Below are 18,852 nucleotides of genomic sequence, written 5' to 3' on the forward strand. Positions count from 1 at the left end.
TGGACAAAAGTAGAAAAGGCAATCGGGTCCACAAGATCCATCTCGAGCGCTAGAACTTGTTGTGCTCCTCCGCCAGGTCAGAGACACCAGGGTCGAGGGTGAACAACGTGGCCCAGCCCCTCTGTGGAGTGCTTGGTTGGAGATGAGAAATCCTTCAAGACGGCCTTTATCGTGGAGGTGCAAGGAGGAAGCGCGACCACCACATCGTGGTCGAGGAGGGCCGCCATTCGACCATAAGATGCAGTAGCAAGACAGACTCTACCACCGCACATCGTCCTCTAGTGATGAACTCCGGAGTGAAGAGCAGCATGCTGTGCTTGACACAGCAAATCAGAGCCCCACCTCTCACCGTCTCCATATCCTTGATGATTGAAGAGAAGAGGACGAGGTTGTCGAAACCTCTAGGACGGCCTTCACCTCCATATCTAGAGGCGCCTTGAGCTTATTAGATGTGAAAAGGAAGGCAACCGCTTTGCTTGGATACAACTCCACCCATGGGAGCACCACAAGCAAAACCACCACCACCAGCCGTTGAGCGTCCGCTCGCAAGCCTCATCCACCAAAGCTCCACTGGCATGACGCTAGACTAGGACACAACCCGAACAACAGACGGAAACCTAACCCTAGATGCTCTGCTACTACTCTCGATAGGCAGGCTAGCCTCCTCTCCCTTGTCGTCTCCAGCCAGCGAGGCTGCCGATAGACTCTAAGGGGATGGAAAAGCGAGAGAGGGGTGGTGGTAAATGAGAGCCTCCGGCCAAGCTGCTTTGACGGCTCACCAACAATCACTAAATGAGGAGATCCTAAGTAATGGAATGCTTCAAAATCCCTATAAAATTCTCTTAACCAAACTAACGAAAAGTGCTTTTAGCTCTAGAGCTCTCTTCATTTTTTTTAAATGTAAAAAGAATTTTCGCAAGTTATCAAAAAAAAACTGGAAATTATCAACGAGACATCTCACAATCATGCAAAATCTCAACCCAAAATTCTTTTTATTTTATCTACTAGACAAAAATGACAAAATCTAATATGTTTTGATGATTTGAAAATGACTACTCAGATCAACACTTTTGTCATTTTTATGTAGCTCAGAATATAAAGTATTTGAAATTAATATTTTACATGTTTATGGGATACAGCATTGACTATATGCGATTTTTTTTAGAATTTTTTGAAACACAAATATATGATTTTTCTTTTAGAAAAAATACAAAATCACTGATTTACTGGTGCCCATGTGCATCAAATTTCTGTCCACACTAACTAAGCCTTATACAGCAGCCCCAAAAAAATTGTTACTACAATCAATGGTATCACAAAATACAAGCATATCCTAGTCGAAACAATATACACAAGCCAGTGGCCCTGACCCGTGAGAAAAATATCACGTCCTAACCACCGGGAATGGTGTGGCAAATGCCAAACCAGCGGGAGTATCTCTTAGTGGCATAGTATACTGAACGAGAAAAAATGGTATGGCAGATCCTATAATTGGAGAAGCTTCAAGAGTTAAATTTTGTCGACAAATTACTGCCGGCGGAGTGGCAGACAGCCTACTAATGGATCATATTGTTAAATCCTCTCGACAAATCTGCGATACTCATGTCTCCATCTACACATCCGGCTGCAGAACCTCCTCTGTTCGTCGTCAGCCTCGTCCCAGGCTTCCGCCGTCTCCTCCATCTTCCCGCACAGCGGCTCCGTGCAGGGAGCCGTAGGCTCGGCCCGCTTCCAACGGCGCATCGTCAGCCTTCTCATGACCGACGCAGCCTCTCTCCGCACGGAAGCAATCTTGATGTTGCTCCTTATTCTTGATGCAGAGCCTCCCTCCAAATATTCCATCGCCTGCTCGATCCCTTCAAGGTCGAGCGAATCACGCAGCATGATCATGCCGATCGTGTATGCCGCGACGGGGTGGCCGTGCTCCATGGCGCGCCGGAGGTGCAGGAGCCCGCTCGCCTTTCTCCTCCGGTTGCAGATTTCCTCCTGGCAAAGGAGCTGGGTTGGTTAGAACCATGGAGCAACTCTGTATGATGATTACGTGCGTGGTTCAGACGCTACCAGTCCGAGGATGTAGGAGGCGTCAGGGTTGCCGCTGGCCGCGCACCGCCGGAGCACCGAGAGGAACCGAGCCTTGTCCCACCAGTGCAGCCGCCACTCCCTCTGCACCGCCATGCACCGCCCCACCTCCCTCGCAGCCGTTGCGTCACGGAACACCTTGCACCTGCAGAGAGGATAGACGCACAGGCTGTAGCAGTTGTTGTGTATTCGGCACGAACGAACACCAGAAATGAATTGAGCGATTGGACACTTACGATCGCCTGAGGCTGACGATGTCGTTGAGGGGCGTGGTAGACTCCCCGGCGATTCTGGCAGTCACCTCCACAAGGATGTCGGAAGGGAGGCCGGCGATGTCCATTTCTGATAGACGAGATCTTCCCTAGGCTCCTCGTCGTCGTTCCCCTTTTGCCTTGTTGAGGAAGACGATGGCCTGAACACAAGCACGTGTAAGTACAGACCAATTATGGCAAGTTGCAACGGCGGTTGGCAGAAAGGAAGTTGTTTGTGGTCAGAGAGGAGCGGTGGTGGGGGGCAGGCATAGCAATGTATCACGCAACGTGAGGACCAAGAAGATATACTCCTAGTTTATATCTTCAGATGTCAAAGCAAACCAGCTCTCGTTTCCATTGGTTGGTTTGCCGGTTGCAAATTAGCTGGCGCAGTACTACTCACACAGAGAACAGTAATTCTTTCCTCTGCCTCTGAATGAGAAACGGACCAGCCCAGCCTATTTTAATTTCCACCAAAGATTCTGCTCTAAATATATGCAATCCTTAAATATTTCTATTTATTATAGGCTCAAAATATCTCTTACTAATTTAATACTTGCTAAAATGATTGGCCCAAAATATCTCTTACTAATTTACTACTTGCTAAAATGAATGGCCCAAAATATATCTTACTAATTTACTACTTGCTAAAATGAATATTGTATCAATAAGAGCAGGATCTGTTTTACACCAAGAATATATTTCGGGTTAAAAAAGAAGAGTGCAGACATATGGAGCTCGAGCTCTACTGAGCTCGCCGTTTTGAAAAAACAAAAAAATTCATATTTAAAAGCAAAAAAAATTGTCTACAGGTATGGAAAGATGATTTATGTGAACGCGTAAAATTTGTTACGCAAAAATGTGGCTCTAAATAGGAATTCTAGATGTATGGATGGGGTTTCCGGCTTAAATGTCTCTTTTACAGTTTCTACAGGCAGAGGTTTTGAACTTTTCTCACGATGTACTTGTGAATTTATATATATCTAGCATCTCATGTCTAAGTAAGGAAAATGCATAAAAAATAATCAAAATTGGTAGCTCAAATCAGGTCATAGTATACTCAACAAGTTTGCAATCCGGAACAACACCAGGGGGGTCTGCTGCTATAGCAAGTTGTCACGCAACGCAGTGACCAAGTGGAAATACTCCTGGTTTATATATACCAGTTGGACGTCTAGCCAACTTCCACGTGGACTCTAGATGTCGAAGTAATTCAGTCCTAGACTTCTAGTTTCCTTTGGTTAGTTCGTTGGTTGGTTCACTGGTACAAATTAGCTGACGTACTACAGAACAGTCCTAAGTAGTTGCAGGAAGAGAAAAGGAATAACGCAGCCTTTATTATTCTCTACCAAATACTGTGCGTTTGCAAAAACTAAGCCTCAAATGTCTATTATTTTTACTAAAGAAAGAACATTTAATTAATGTGAAAATATCCGATTTACACTAAAGAGTCTTCTCTACAAAAAGTAACTACAGGATTGCAAGGACTTTAATTATGCAAAGGAAAAACATAGGATTCTTCACAAGAGGTTAGAGTGCGTGTAAATTTTCAAATCAAACCTAGTGCGAATGGTTCCGAAGGAAAAATTCTTGGATTGTAATCCTACAAATCAAACAACGCACGTAGGCGTAAGGATTAGAATCCTCCACATTCCTTTGTAAATCCTTTGAAATTTTCTGCAGCAGATGCTATTAACTGAACTTTTGCCATGATGTAATTGTTAATTATATACTCCATGAGTATCCAACATCTCATGTACTAGATGTTAAACTCTAAGAATGAAAATGCATACAAAACAAACAATAATGGTAGCTCAAATAAGTTCAGTAGTGCTCACCAAGTCTGCGATCTGGAACAACATTGGGGTATGCTGATGTGTACAACATTCGTCATCAGATCACCAGTTAATCTCTACACAGCAATAGGCAAGAAAGGGACTGTTCAGAACAAATTACCTGTGCAAATCAAACTCTACTTCATATAGTAATGCAAGCATACCAATCAACATTCAGAACAGTATGGAGAATTGGTCTCTCATCAGTAGCACTCGGACCTAAAGGGGTAAAATTAATCTATATAGTCTAACATCTGTATTCATGCATTGGGTACCTGAAATTTAAGAATATTATGCAAAAAAACCCAGCGTCAGAAGGATTAGGAAGACAACAGAAACAAATCCAAGTTAGAAGTTAGACATCACAGTAGTAGTATAGTACATCAATTATCTGTATACCAAACTCATACACTGATTTAAATATTCTGAAGAATGCATATGAACTCAATACACAAAAGTAACTTGAAAAATCTAATCACTTGTGAACTGAGGCCAGGTACATAACAATAACTACTGAATTGTTAGCCTGAAGGACCAAGTCCAGGTAACCACTAGCTTACCAGGTACAGTTTGAGCTTCCAAACAGTGTTAAAGAGTACATGATCAAGTGAGTGATTGATTGCAAAACTTACCATATATAGGATGAGGACTCCTCAATGGCCCTTCAGAAATGGCTTTAACCATCAGCTTTGTCTAAAAGGCTAGCAAAAGAATGAGATAGTGTTGCCGTTCTTAGTAATCACAAGTGCACAACCCACCTGCACAGCAAAACAAGAATTCAAAATGGTTATCCTATTCTCTCCAACGGTCCAGCCATTTTGTAAAAAGCAAATTTTAGGCTTCAATAATGTACAAACCAACAACTGTCTAGCAGAAATAACCTGGGTAATGCAGAAACAACAAACGTATTTACATAATTGAAAAAAGCCTGCACTAAACTAGAATCATGTTGACATGCTTAGCAATCAGCGTACTGAAGCAAAACATATGCTTTCACTTAGAACCAGCTTCTCAAACTTCCATGATGTTATTGTTTAGGGCTCTAGAATGATGAGAAACTTACTCAGCCAGTGTTCTCCAGTACATAAATGTCGTCATCCTGCTTCCGTTTATGCCCGTACACATTGCCTCTTTGGCCCCATCCAGTGCGCACTCTATTGGTAATTTTCATAATCGTGCGAGCACTGTCATCTCTGTGCATCAACAATGTAAGTCAGTCATTGCAGCACAGGTCAAAGAATGGAACAGCGATAGTGAGGACTTCACTATCTTGTTAGAGTAGTTTGTGTTACTGATTTCTCAGTGCGTGTGCCTTGATTATTGTACAGTATCAAATTTAATGTGACATTTGTATTCTAAGCGTCACAGAAACTTGCAACCAAATAAACAAAAGAAGATTCTAGCAAACAGAAAACAAGAAAAACGATCATGATAATACCTGTGCAGGAGAGCATGCCAGTCACTTTCAGGAGACTTAACCTGTTCATGCTTCCCACTTCTAGGGGTAACCGCACCAGAAACAGTAACATTACCATCATTACGATCTGCCATTTCCATCATCTTTTCAGAGAGCATATCAGCATCCGGCTTCTTTCCCCTTTCACTTAATGCATCTATGACAGGCATGAATATTGCTGGATCAAATGAATGCCCCTTAGATATAAACAATTTGAGTAGACTATGAGCGTGGTCTGCCTCACTGATGTCACACAGCCCCACAATTATCTGCTTATATGGGAAACTTTGGATGGAAATTCTCATTTCAAGTGCCATTTCTAGAATTTTCTTGGCTTCCATCCATCGAGCACAAGTGGAGAGCTCAGTGCACATCAAGCAATAGAGCACTTCCTTCTGGCCACATGTACTCACAGCAACATCAAACACCCTCTGAGCTGCAGAGAAATCTGGAAGCTTGCAAAAGGCCTTAATCAACAAGCCAAAAGAAGTTACATTAGGAACTATTTCATCCTGTAACATTTCGTCTAACAAAGGCATTGCCTTGTTGACCATTCCTCTTTCACAAAAGGATTTTATCAAGCTGTTGTAGGTCATGACGTCAGAAGAAATCCCCTTCTCCTTCATTTCACTCATCAATTCAAGAATCTCGTCCGACTTGTGCTTTTCTTGAAATCCCCAAATCAGCAAGTTGTATGACCTTGTGCTTGGATTGCAACCTTTCTTCTCCATGTCTCTCAGAACCTTAATGGCCAAAGAGGTCTTGCCATGCTTGCAGTACCCATGAATAAAGGTATCATATATAACTGAGTCAGGAGAAATATCTTTTGCTATCATCTCAATTAACTTCTTCCTTGCTTCATCAAACCTTCCTTCTTTGCACAATGCATTCATCAAAGTCGAGTAAGTGATTCGGTCAGGAAGACACCTTTTGGCGAGGGAAGAATCACTAACTAAACTTGCAAACGAACCACCCAATCTGCCAAGAGCCAGGCTTCCTTCACTCCACATCCCATCGACAATGTCCATAGCCATATCTAATTTACTGCTTCTGCATAGTCCGTCAATAATTATGTTGCAGCTGGCTGTATCCAGACTATATCCTTTCTCACTCATCCTCTCTAACAAGCTCTCCACCTCTGCAGTCCTACCAGCTTTCCACAAACTCTGCAGCAAAACATTATACGTGAACAAATTCGGGGCACACCCCTTCAGTGCCATCTCACCAAGGATCCTATTGGCGGCGGCGGTCTTGCCCTTGGAGCAATAAGCACGGAGCAAACTGGTGTAAGTCACAACATCCGGCGTCATCGAACCACTCCTGACGAAATCCTCCACTCTCCGGACATCAAACGCCTTGCCCTCCTTGCACAGCCCATCGACAATGATGTTGTACGTGTAGCTATTAGGCTGGACGCCCTCGTGAGCCATCTCGCTGAGCAGCTCCTGCGCCTCCCCGACCTTCCCGTTCCTGACCAGCCCCGACAGCCAGCGGTTGTAACTCTCGACCTTCCGCAGGAACCCGCCGCACCTCATGATGTCCACCAGCACCCTCGCCTCGTCCAGCATCCCGGCGTCGCAGAACCCGCGGAGCATCACGTCGAAGGTCACCTGGTCGGGCCGCGGCAGGCCCCGCTCCCACGCCTCCTGCATGTCGTTGAATATCCGGTACGCGTCCAGCACCCGCCCGGCCCTGCAGAGCGCGGAGATCCTGCCATTGAAGGTGACGACGTTGGGCGCGAGCCCGTGCGCGCGCATCCGGTCCACCAGCCGCTCGGCCTCGTCCGCGCGGCCTTCGCGGCAGAACCCCGCGACGACGGTGTTGCAGACGACGAGGTTGATCCTGGGCATGGCGTCGAGGACCTGGAGAGCGTCCGCGGCCCGCCCCGCGCGGCAGTACCCGCGCGCCAGGATCCCGAAGCTGAAGTCGTTGCGGGCGGGCATGGCGTCGAACACCCTGCGCGCGAGGTCCATGCGGCCGGCGGCGCAGAGGGCTTGGAGCAGGATGTTGCGGGTGAAGACGTCCGGGGCGGCGCCGGAGAGGAGGAGATCCTTGTAGAGCGACTCGACGAGGTCGAGGCGGGAGTCGGTGAGCGCGGCGAGGAGGAGGCGGTTGTAGACTGGGGTGGGCGGCGCGGGGAGGGAGCGGAGGACGGAGAGGGAGAAGGCGAGCGGGACCCGGCGCGGGGAGGAGGTGGCGGCGGCGAGGAGCTCTAGGAGCGGCGGGGTGGGGTGTGGGAGGGAGAGGATGTGGCGGAGGAGGCGCGGGAGGAGGTGGTGGGTGGACGGGTCGGCGGCGAGGAGGCGGGAGAGGAAGGAGGTGGAGTGGGCCGGAGGAGGGGAGGATGGCGAGGTGAGGTGGAGGAAGAGGCGGAGCGCGACGGCGGGGGTGGCGGCGTTGCGGCGGAGGAGCGCGGCAAGGCTGGTGGGGGAGCCGGACATGGGATGGTGGCGGCGCGGCGGGGGCGGCGGCGGCGAGGGTGGTTTAAACGTGCCCTGCCTGGCTGCCCGGTGGGGCACACGCTTAGGTCAACGGTCCACTCCGCTCTAACTCTCTCACTGATCTGTGGGGCCGATTATCTCCCTGATCTGTAGTAGCTGCTTAGCTCTTGAGCTCACCCTAAACCATGCTCGTGTAATTTTTTTTAGTACTCCCTCCGTTTTATTTAAGTTGTCTTAACTTTATTAAAATTTGGATGTGTGAACAAGTTAAGACATATTTTATGGAAACAATGGTAGTAAAATGCTCACATTCTTAGGACATGTTTCCAACAAATAGCATTGTCAAATTACAAATAATGATCACATCTTACTATCTTAGGTCATAATGGTAGTAATGAAAATTGGCCATCATTCCAGATCCTAGTCTATTTCACTTCTGCCAGTGACCAGTGACCACACGACAACAGCTACTACTTCAGATTTCAATTGGAGAAATTTTCAGCATTTCTTGTTGAGAATTTTCAGTTATGCCGGAATTTCCAAAGAAGAGTCTGAAAACACAGAATTTTCAAAAAAAAAAAACAAGAGGAGGCATAAGAAAGTACGCAAACAAATTTGTTATTTCACACGCCTGTGAAAGAATTGGTAAGTTGGTAACAACAGACAGACACACACGCACAGTCGGACAGCACAGGTGCTTCATCACGTTACATCAAAGGAGCAGCACAAACCACAACTTCACTCAATACTCAACAAGGAGATGACTGGGGGAAAAAATGAGATGATTGCCTAGGCTAACTAACTGAACCTAAACCTCAATGCCAAGGTTAAGATCAGTAAGAGGAAAGCAGGGGAGAATGCGACAGAGTAAATCCTAATGTCTGAAGATCAGAAGCATGAAACGTTCTCGGCTTTCATGACCAGGTTGCACGTCGAGTAGATCGACGCCGCGGCAGCTTGCACTGCCCACTCGCTCTCGGAAATCTCCGGGCTCTTCAGCTTCCTGCGCAGACACATTGGCAGATGTTAAGCAAAACACAAACACAAAACTCAGATACAGTGGTGAAGTGAAATTTTACTGTGTTTGCTGCAAATATCTGAAACTTAGTGGTTCATTTGCTATTTTGTAGTTCGATTAGCTTATCTCCATAAATCAACACATGGTTTACACACGAGTTCGGAAGGGGCAAACTTATTTACAGTCAAATGTGGTGATGAACTAACCATAGTTCGGCCATTGGGCCTAGTAATGGAGCCTCACGGGTCACTTGTGTTAGCCCTTTATCACAATTCAATAACATTGCTTGCACTTCCTTCATCCGATTTTCCTGCAACAATTTCAAGTAATTGGGATGGTCAGGAATGGAGCAGCTTAATGAGCATGCAGGCTTTTGTTCAAAAGATAATACTAATGCATAACATGCCAACCGTTTTCAGACTGATGTTACAAAAATGAAATTAAGCATAAATCTCAACATCATAATTTGATATCTATGCTGATCAAAGTTAATGAGAATGCATCTAGACTATCTGTTAGATATCAAGAACACCAAAGGAGAATAAATAGTAATTCAATACCACAATGTTTGTTACATCATAAAATACTCTTATGCATAAACTCACCAATTGCCTCCCCTCCTCCTGCAGTGTTCTTTCCATCTGAACGAAAAGAGACCTCCACCGAGCAATATGTGCTTCTGAAACTGTTTTTCCAGTGGATCCACCTCCAGCAATGGATGGTTCATTCTCTTGGTTAGATGAAAATTCTGTTGATATCAGGTGCGGCAGTTCAGTTTGAAGAGCGTTCCTGACTCTCTTCCTACTGCGCTTCAGAGCTTCAAGGATGAAGGAAGCATAATTAAGTGGGATGCATAGGTTACAACTTTGGATTATATTTTGAAAAAGGTTTTCATTTGACTGTAGAAGTATTACCAGCAAGCCGCCCTCTTATATCCTGCTGTAGGAGCTCCAGCCACTGTGAGGCAACACTAGCCGCTGGTCATTGAAAGGCAAGAAAACTGTCAGATGTAGATATTTCTATAAATAGTTAGTGCAACAGTCGCAGAATGTATGATTAGTGAGCAAAGCAATTGAGCATACCCTTTACAGATAGCACAGTCATGTAGTCATGTTTAGATTCATCATCGGCTAAAGTACTGCATGTCCCATCCGAAGCCATAGTGACTGTTGATGAGAGTTGCAATTTCAGATTGTCACCACCCTCTGGGAGGAACTTCGATGTGGTGGGCAGCCCTTGGTGAAACATTGTATTATTACCTTCCATCATAAAATGGCACTTCATCAAACTCTCTGCATACTTCTGCTCCTGAATTCTATCAGAAACTTCTTTCCCTCTTTCACCTTGCTGGCTAGCAAAACCAGGCTGACATGCATTCTCGAGCTCCTCGGAGCGTACCATTGCCTTTATTATGGAATGCACTTGCTTGCTATTTCTTACATGGTTTATTATTCCAGGATTTAGCCCAGATAATAGGCCACTAGGAGCAGCAACCTTTGTGAACTTGGTTTGTTCATTCTGGGTAAAAGTGCTCCTCTTGAGTTCATCGTCCCTTTTCCGCTTGGGGGGTCGACCTCGTGGCTTAGGTGCTACTGCAGTTCCATGGGATGAAGAAAGGAAGCCATTCTGCTTCATTTCTCTCCACTTTCTGTGGGACTCACTTTCTCCTGTAGCACCAGTTGTACTACCACATTCTGATGGATCACTAACTTTCGACTGCCCCAGCTTCTTGTAAGGAAAGAAGGGATTGAGCTCTGCCGGATCCGAAGGATCCAGCGTATTAAGATCCAATCCAAGGGGTGCATCACTCATCCTATTCTCATTGTGCTTTGCATCAGGCTTAGGTTGCAAGTCTGCCCTGATGTTCTCTTTGCCACGTGCTAAAGGATCAGTGTCATGCAACTTTTCTGCCAACACTGCATCCGAAGAACGACCCAAGGTCAGGCAAGCAGGTTCTAACTGAAGAAGTGGACCAGCCCGAGGCAATGAAGAGGCCTCATATTCACAATTTCTGGCACCTTCAACAGTAAATTGAGGTATATCCTTCGTATTACCAGGATGCAAACATCCTTTTATTTGATCTGAAGATTCCAAAATCCCCACCCTCAGATCTACAAGAGAGAAGCAATGGTAAGCATGAGTGAGCTTAAGCTACAAAATAAAATTAAGTAACCAAACAAAAGAAAGAAAAAGTATGTTGTTTCCACAAGCAAATCCAGTCAAGATAGTGAATAGTCTCGCATGTTTCCATTTTATCCAACCACTAGAGAGTATGGACTAGATTGATAACAAGAGCAGTACTGTAAAGAGGCCAGACATTGGAATCAGGATGATGTTTATGACATATAAAAAAAAGTGAGACGTGGATGAATACTCAACATCTCTTAGTAAAAAGGAATTCAAATCTCAATGAACATGCATGATTTATCAACTTCTCATACCACAGCAAACCAATTGTTAACACAAATGCTATCTAGATTACATCCCTACCGTGTTTTACACATCTGATAGATGCATGTGTTGAAATGTTCCAAGTTTATTCTGCCCTATCATTCCTCAACAGAAGCAACACAACGAAAATGACGAGCTATATAACTACACGAAACGCTAGTGAAAAATCCATGTACTCGCAGACTAAGATCTGTGCCCTGAAACACTACAGTGTACCGCGTCATCTCAGTTTTATGTTCAGTCAGTGAACGAAAGCAGGACTTCACGCTACAGATTCAAGCAGAATGACAGCCCGACAATTCACATCTTCTCCTAGAACATTAAATTCAGTTGCCAGCAAGGCTGCTCTAACAGTTACCCCGGTTCACACATCTGAGATGAGAACGGGCTGATGTTACTTGACAGGCACAGAAAATCGGCTAGGGATGCGTTCCTGTACGGAACTTAAGTGGCGTTTGTGTAGTCGTAGGAGCTTACTGTAGATCTGTTTCGGGACACCTATAACCATAACGCGCCATCTGGAATTCTAATTCTACCGGCGAATTGGGGACTTGCAACTAAGGATTCGAGCACGACGGGAAAGGTCAGATAGAAACGAAGCTACGTTTCTTCCAGTGGGGCATGTGCTAGAGTAGAAGCACGGGACCAGCGCAGATCGGGACCCACCTCCCAATTCGACCAGCGGAGCCGCCGCCGACCCGCACGCGCCGCCGCTCCCGGCCGCCCTCCGTCCCAATTCCTGCAGAGAACGCGCAGCACGATGTCAGCACCGCAGTCCGCCAGCAACCAGAGACTAGAAGCGGACGGGGGGACGGCCAAGCCCAACCCACCTCGGCCGTCTGCGGCGGCGGCGGCGGCGCGCCCGATCCGGCGGGATCCGGCGGGCACGGGCGCAGGCCCGCGGGGTCCATCGGAGCGCGGAGGGCGGCGGCGCGGGCGGCGAGGGATCTGGGCCGGCGCCGGCGGGAGGCCGCCTAGGGTTTGGGGGCGGAGCGGATGGGGTGGGAGCGGGGGGACGCGAAGTTGGCGTGATTTTGAAATGGAGATGCGCAGGGGAGGTGGGGGACGGGGTGGTGGGTTTTATGCGTGCGGGGTTTTTTTGAATTCGAGCGGAGGTGGGCGCGGCTGGCTCCGAAGGTGAATAGGGGGAGCGCCCTATCCGATCCGAAACCCACCGATGGATTTTGAAATCTTTGGGTGGAGGACCTTTTGAGGGTTTGAATTTGGGGGTGGAGGTATAGGATTTCAGGTTTTGGCCACCGGTGGTGGATGGATGATGGATCTGCAGCTCTTGGTAATGAAGTGTGGTGTGACCCGATGAAAACCTCATGTGCAAAGTATCTATATTTATACCAATATAAAAAGAGTGAAATTGCCAGATCATATAGATCTTGACCGTACACAAGGTAAAATCTAACTGGCCGCCACTGTTGCCATGTACTGGCACGTCCAGGTCCACACCCATCCAGTCGCCGTGGTGGAAACGACAACATGTACTCGCTCGACATCGCCTCGAGGTTCTACTGCACTGTCATATCTTTCCGTGGAGCGGCACCGACGCACAAGGTCTCAGCGCCTCAAGGTTCAAAGCAGTCACATACTTCCCATCAAGGTGGTCCTCCGTCCGCAGCTCCAGCACACTTATTATCGACGGGGTGTAAGTATTACAAAACTTAAATAAACAAAGCAAGTAAAGTGAACAATATATTTTGTATTTTTGAAATAATAAAGTGCGGAAAATAAAAGCGCAAGTAAAGCAGTTTTTAAGGTGTTTCTTATGGTTTAAAGTGGCTCGGGGTTCATGGCTTCACTTGATCTCCCTCTTATAAACATGGTGGTGTGAATATAGCACTTAATAACAAGGAGCAAGTGATAGCAGGTAATACTGTATAATTGATAAGTATTCATATGAGCATCACGTCCTACCATAGATATGATGCATCACACTAATACTCGACCGAAACCCTAGAAGGGTCTGCTTGTTCTTCTCACCCACCGACGGGCGTCTTGGGAGACACTCGATTTTTAGATGACGTGCATTTGTGTGAGGTCAGGGCACATGGCCATGTTCTTGGTCACTCCTTTCATCAGTCTTGTAGGTTTAACGAGTTGTCGTTAGAATGGTGGCTTCGAGTTGATCTTTCTATTCCCCTTGTAAGGTTTTGCGAGTAATCTAACAAAGAAAAGGATCCATGCAGAGGCTAGGGTTTGGCTCCCATATCGAAAACAAATGTGTAAGACCATAAGACCTAGTCACCGATGTACAAAGTTGATACTCCCTCCGGTCCAAGTTACTCTTCGTAGATTTGGATATACTAAAATGTATCTACATAAAAAAACATGTCGAGTTACATACGTATCCAGACAAATTTATAAAAAGTAATTTGGATCAGTGGGAGTATAATGATCAGATGTACGATTTGAAAACTATTTTGTTTTAAATATTTGTGAGGAAAGAATTTCATTTCCTTATAGATAGTTGCTAATAGTTGCACCGAGTCATGGCGCTTAGCTAATAGTATGTGTAAGACTCAAACACCCACGCATAAAGTTGATACTCCCTTCGATCCAAATTACTTGTCGTAGATTTGTATATATTTGCATGTATCTACGTAACAAACGTGTCTAGTTACATGCATATCTAGACAAACTTATAACAAATAAGTTGGATCGGGGGAGTATATTAATCAGATGTAAGATTTGGAAACTATTTTGTTTTAAATATTTGTTAGGAAACATAGATGTATGTTAGCTAATTTATGACAAGTAATTTGGATCGGATGCAAGTATATACAAATCTACAAGTAAGTTGGATCGATGGAGTATATTAATTAGTTATCTAACCCAAATGCCGTCGGCCCGCCGGTGGGAGGTGAGGGCAATGGGAGACCCGCGACGAGAGGAGATCTCGGGAGGGCAGGGAGAGGCCCGCGACACTAGGGAAGTAGGAGGCTGCCAGTGTGAAGCACGGGAGACCGCCTGCGCCTAGATCAGAAGGCCGCTGGCCCACCGGTGCGGTGCTGCGAGCGCGGGAGTCCGCTGATACGTCTCCAACGTATCTATAATTTCCGATGTTCCATGCTTGTTTTATGACAATACCAACATGTTTTGTTCACACTTTATATCATTTTTATGCGTTTTCCGGAACTAACCTATTGACGAGATGCCGAAAGGCCGGTTCTTGTTTTCTGCTGTTTTTGGTTTCGAAATCCTAGTAAGGAAATATTCTCGGAATCGGACGAAATCAAGACCCAGATTCCTATTTTTCCCGGAACCATCCAGAACACACGAGAACTGCCAGAGAAGGGGGACAGGGCCACCAAACCACACCCCGGCGCGGCCAGGGGGGGGCGCCCCCCTATGGTTTGGGCAGCCCGTGGCCCCTCCGACTCCGACTCTTCGCCTATTTAAGCCGTCGTGACCTAAAAACATCGACAGAAAGAACCACGAGACGGAAACCCATCCAGAGCCGCCGCCATCGCGAAAGTCAAATTCGGGGGACAGAAGTCTCTGTTCCGGCACCCTGCCGGGACGGGGAATTGCCACCGGAGCCATCTCCACCGCCGTCTTCACCGCCATCTTCACCGCCATCGCTGCCTCCATGATGAGGAGGGAGTAATCCATCCCCGAGGTTGAGGGCTTCGCTGTAGCTATGTGGTTCATCTCTCTCCCATGTACCTCAATACAATAATCTCATGAGCTGCTTTACATGATTGAGATTCATATGAGTTTGTATCACTACTATCTATGTGCTACTCTAGCAAAGTTATTAAAGTAGTTCTATTCCTCCCGCACGTGTGTAAAGGCGACGATGTGTGCACTTGTGTTAGTACTTGGTTTATGCTATGATCATGATCTCTTGTAGATTGCGAAGTTAACTATTGCTATGATAATATTGATGTGATCTATTCCTCCTACATATGCATGAAGGTTACGGTGTGCATGCTATGCTAGTACTTGGTTTAGTCTCGTTGATCTATCTTACACTAAAGGTTACTAAAACATGAGCATTATTGTGGAGCTTGTTAACTCCGGCATTGAGGGTTCGTGTAATCCTACGCAATGTGTTCATCATCCAACAAAAGTGTAGAGTATGCATTTATCTATTCCGTTATGTGATCAATGTTGAGAGTGTCCACTAGTGAAAGTGTAATCCCTAGGCCTTGTTCCTAAATACTGCTGAGTTACTATCGCTTGTTTCTTGTTTTACTTGCGTTACTACTGCTGCGTTACTACTGCTACCATATTACCACCATCAACTACACGCCGTTACTACTTGCTCATATTTATTCATACCATCCGTATTTCACTATCTCTTCGCCGAACTAGTGCACCTATTAGGTGTGTTGGGGACACAAGAGACTTCTTGCTTTGTGGTTGCGGGGTTGCATGAGAGGGATATCTTTGACCTCTTCCTCCTCGAGTTCGATAAACCTTGGGTGATCCACTTAAGGGAAAACTTGCTGCTGTTCTACAAACCTCTGCTCTTGGGGGCCCAACACTGTCTACAGGAAAGGAGGGGGAACGTAGACATCATCCGCCCGAGCTGATTTGGGACGATGGAGTGGATGAATGCGGTTCTATAAGGGTGTGTTTGTTAGGCCGGGGGAACCCAGATTTTCTCTACCCAACCGAATTTTGGGTGTTTGTTAGGTCGGGTGAGGCCTCTGGGCTATGCCCACCTCATGCAAATACGGGCTGTGAGCCAGGCCGAGTTGGGAAGGGAAAATCCAGCTTCACACCCGGGCTCGGCCGAACTCATCCCAGAAAATATCCCCACCCATCCCGAACGAATCCCCACCCATCCGCTCCTCCGCATCGCATCCGCCTCGACCCGCAACCCCGTCGCCCCGTCGCCCCCACTCCCTCGTCACGCAAGCGCTCCTCCGCATCGCCATCCGTCGCCCATCTTCCCGCCGGCCCGCCGCTCCTCTTCTCCGGCCAGGCTCCCCGCTCCCTCTCACCCGCAGCCGGCCGCCCTCCACCCTGCAGCTCCCCCGCTTCCCGTCCAGGCCCTGCCCGGCACCACCAAATCCCAATCGCCCCCCACGCCCATCTTCCCGCCGGCCCGCCGCTCCTCTTCTCCGGCCAGGCTCCCCGCTCCCTCTCACCCGCAGCCGGCCGCCCTCCACCCTGCAGCTCCCCCGCTTCCCGTCCAGGCCCTGCCCGGCACCACCAAATCCCAATCGCCCCCATGGAGGTCGGGAGCTCCCTGGTCGGTACAGGCTGAGCGCGGCTCCTCCCTCTACCTCGCAAGGCGGCCTTCACCGACGACCGACGACTGCCGACGCCGACCTCTCTCCAGCACGTGCGCCTAGCTTCTCCAAACCCTAGTTCATCCACATCGCCCACCACCGGCAACAGCCTGCATCCGAGGTATGACCACATCCTATGCCTTTATTTGCATGTTGTATGTGTGTATTTTTTGTTGCTGTGGGCAGTGCATGTTATTCCATGTGCATGTATGAAGGAAGAAATTATTGTTTGTATTGTTTAGATGGATGATTTGGCAAGAAAGCGACGCCAATTGATTGTCAAGGCAGCCGGTCTTGCAGCGGTAATGGGTGCATACATGGTTTTTATCTCAAGGAGAGCTAGGAAAACACCGATGATATCCATAGGCCGTAGGATTGACATGGATATAGCTAGGGAATCAAATCTGAGATATATCTATCATTCGAGTGACACAAATTGTTTAAATCAGCTAAGGATGAAAAGAACTCCGTTTTTTCGCTTGTGCACCTTGTTTAGAGAGAGGTCATTATTGAAAGATAGTATCCATACTTCTATCGAGGAACAAGTAGCCATGTTTCTCCTAGTAGTTGGGCACAACACAAGGTTTAGAGCTCTACAGCCAACTTTCAGAAGATCTATTGAAGTTATTAGTAGGTATTTTAAGGCGGTGCTATATGTTGTTGGAGAGTTGCGAGATGAGATGATCCGTCCTCCCTCCACTCAAATCCACCCTAAAATTCAGGAAAACAACCGCTTCAATCCTTACTTCAAGGTAAACTGTTTTGTCACTTCAAAAATGTAAATCATTGTTATTTTGAAAAGACTCATGGATAACAAATACTTGTATTTACAAATTAGGACTGTATTGGAGCAATTGATGGGACACATGTGCTTGCTAGAGTCCCAAAAAATATCTCAGCCGCATTTAGGGGTAGAAAAGAAGGCACTACACAAAATGTTATGGCTGCGGTAGACTTTGATTTAAAGTTTACCTATGTGCTTGCTGGTTGGGAGGGATCAGCCCATGATGCCCTTGTACTTGCGGATGCTGTGGAGAGGGATGATGGGTTGTCTCTTCCTCCAGGTAATAATTTCAACCTATTAGTAATATTTTTATCACTAGTTCTTGTTGTAGCTGATAGTTGCAATTTAATAGGAAAAGTCTACCTCGTTGATGCTGGGTATGGTGTGAAACCGGGTTTCCTTCCACCGTACCGTAAAACAAGGTACCACTTGAAGGAGTATGGTGGAGGGAATAATCCAGAAAATTATAAAGAGTTGTTCAACTTAAGACACTCTTCTCTAAGGATAACAATTGAGAGGGCTTTTGCTGCGTACAAGAACCGTTGGAAATTTGTTTACAATAAGCCATTCCATCCTTACAAGACCCAAGTCAAAGTAGTGATAGCTTGTGCCATTCTCCATAATTGGGTACTTCAATTTGGAGAGGATGAATATTTCCCACCAGAGGAAACATGAGAACCGGAGGAAGACGATGAGGAGGAGAATGTGGAGCACAATGACGCTACTTGGAAACAAAAGAGAGACGAATTTGCACAAGCGATGTGGGCGAATAGGGGGGCAGCACAGATTTGACTTGATGTATCGTGTTGTCACTTGATGTATCGTGTTGTGACTTGATGTATCGTGTTGTGACTTGATGTAATAATTGCATTTTGTTGCTGGAATATGTTATTTTGTTGCTGGAATGTCATATTTACTGCTGGAATATGTTATTATGTTGCTGGAATATGTGTTTATGTTGCTGGAATATGTTATTTTGTTGCTGGAATATGTGTTTATGTTGCTGGAATATGTTATTTTGTTGCTGGAATGTCATATTTACTGCTGGAATATGCAATTATGTTGCTGGAATATGTTATTATGTTGCTGGAATATCATATTTACTGCTGGAATATGTTATTATGTTGCTGGAATATCATATTTACTGCTGGAATATGTTATTATGTTGCTGGAATATGTGTTTATGTTGCTGGAATATGTTATTTTTGCTGAAAATTGCTATATAATGATGTAATTTGTTTGGTGTAGATGGCTGAATCTGTGGAGGAAGTTCCGGATGTTG

General features: G+C 46.2%; 4 protein-coding genes across 4 annotated transcripts; 1 reads left to right on the plus strand and 3 right to left on the minus strand.

The window, feature by feature from the left end:
* Positions 1-1,263: 1,263 nt before the first annotated feature.
* On the minus strand, positions 1,264-4,886 carry LOC124686360. The gene is made up of 6 exons (XM_047220325.1): positions 4,798-4,886; positions 4,330-4,440; positions 4,169-4,242; positions 2,316-2,491; positions 2,062-2,224; positions 1,264-1,986 (listed from the first exon to the last, which is right to left on the minus strand). The coding sequence occupies exons 4-6, from the start codon at positions 2,417-2,419 to the stop codon at positions 1,573-1,575; spliced, it is 681 nt and encodes a 226-aa protein (XP_047076281.1). The 5' UTR covers positions 2,420-2,491; positions 4,169-4,242; positions 4,330-4,440; positions 4,798-4,886; the 3' UTR covers positions 1,264-1,572.
* Positions 4,887-5,228: 342 nt separating this feature from the next.
* Positions 5,229-8,062, minus strand: LOC124689668 (pentatricopeptide repeat-containing protein At2g17140). Its single transcript, XM_047223158.1, has 2 exons — positions 5,604-8,062; positions 5,229-5,358 (listed from the first exon to the last, which is right to left on the minus strand). The coding sequence occupies exons 1-2, from the start codon at positions 8,060-8,062 to the stop codon at positions 5,229-5,231; spliced, it is 2,589 nt and encodes an 862-aa protein (XP_047079114.1).
* An 849-nt stretch (positions 8,063-8,911) lies between these two features.
* On the minus strand, positions 8,912-12,442 carry LOC124689669. The gene is made up of 7 exons (XM_047223159.1): positions 12,362-12,442; positions 12,198-12,270; positions 10,163-11,191; positions 9,995-10,057; positions 9,686-9,897; positions 9,287-9,390; positions 8,912-9,065 (listed from the first exon to the last, which is right to left on the minus strand). Exons 1-7 carry the CDS (start codon positions 12,440-12,442, stop codon positions 8,951-8,953), a joined length of 1,677 nt encoding a protein of 558 aa, XP_047079115.1. The 3' UTR covers positions 8,912-8,950.
* Positions 12,443-16,216: 3,774 nt separating this feature from the next.
* Positions 16,217-18,251, plus strand: LOC124689670 (protein ALP1-like). Its single transcript, XM_047223160.1, has 4 exons — positions 16,217-16,750; positions 17,236-17,538; positions 17,625-17,850; positions 17,923-18,251. The coding sequence occupies exons 1-4, from the start codon at positions 16,217-16,219 to the stop codon at positions 18,243-18,245; spliced, it is 1,386 nt and encodes a 461-aa protein (XP_047079116.1). The 3' UTR covers positions 18,246-18,251.
* Positions 18,252-18,852: the final 601 nt, after the last annotated feature.

This window comes from Lolium rigidum, chromosome 2, assembly GCF_022539505.1.
Source record: "Lolium rigidum isolate FL_2022 chromosome 2, APGP_CSIRO_Lrig_0.1, whole genome shotgun sequence".
NCBI lineage: Eukaryota > Viridiplantae > Streptophyta > Magnoliopsida > Poales > Poaceae > Lolium > Lolium rigidum.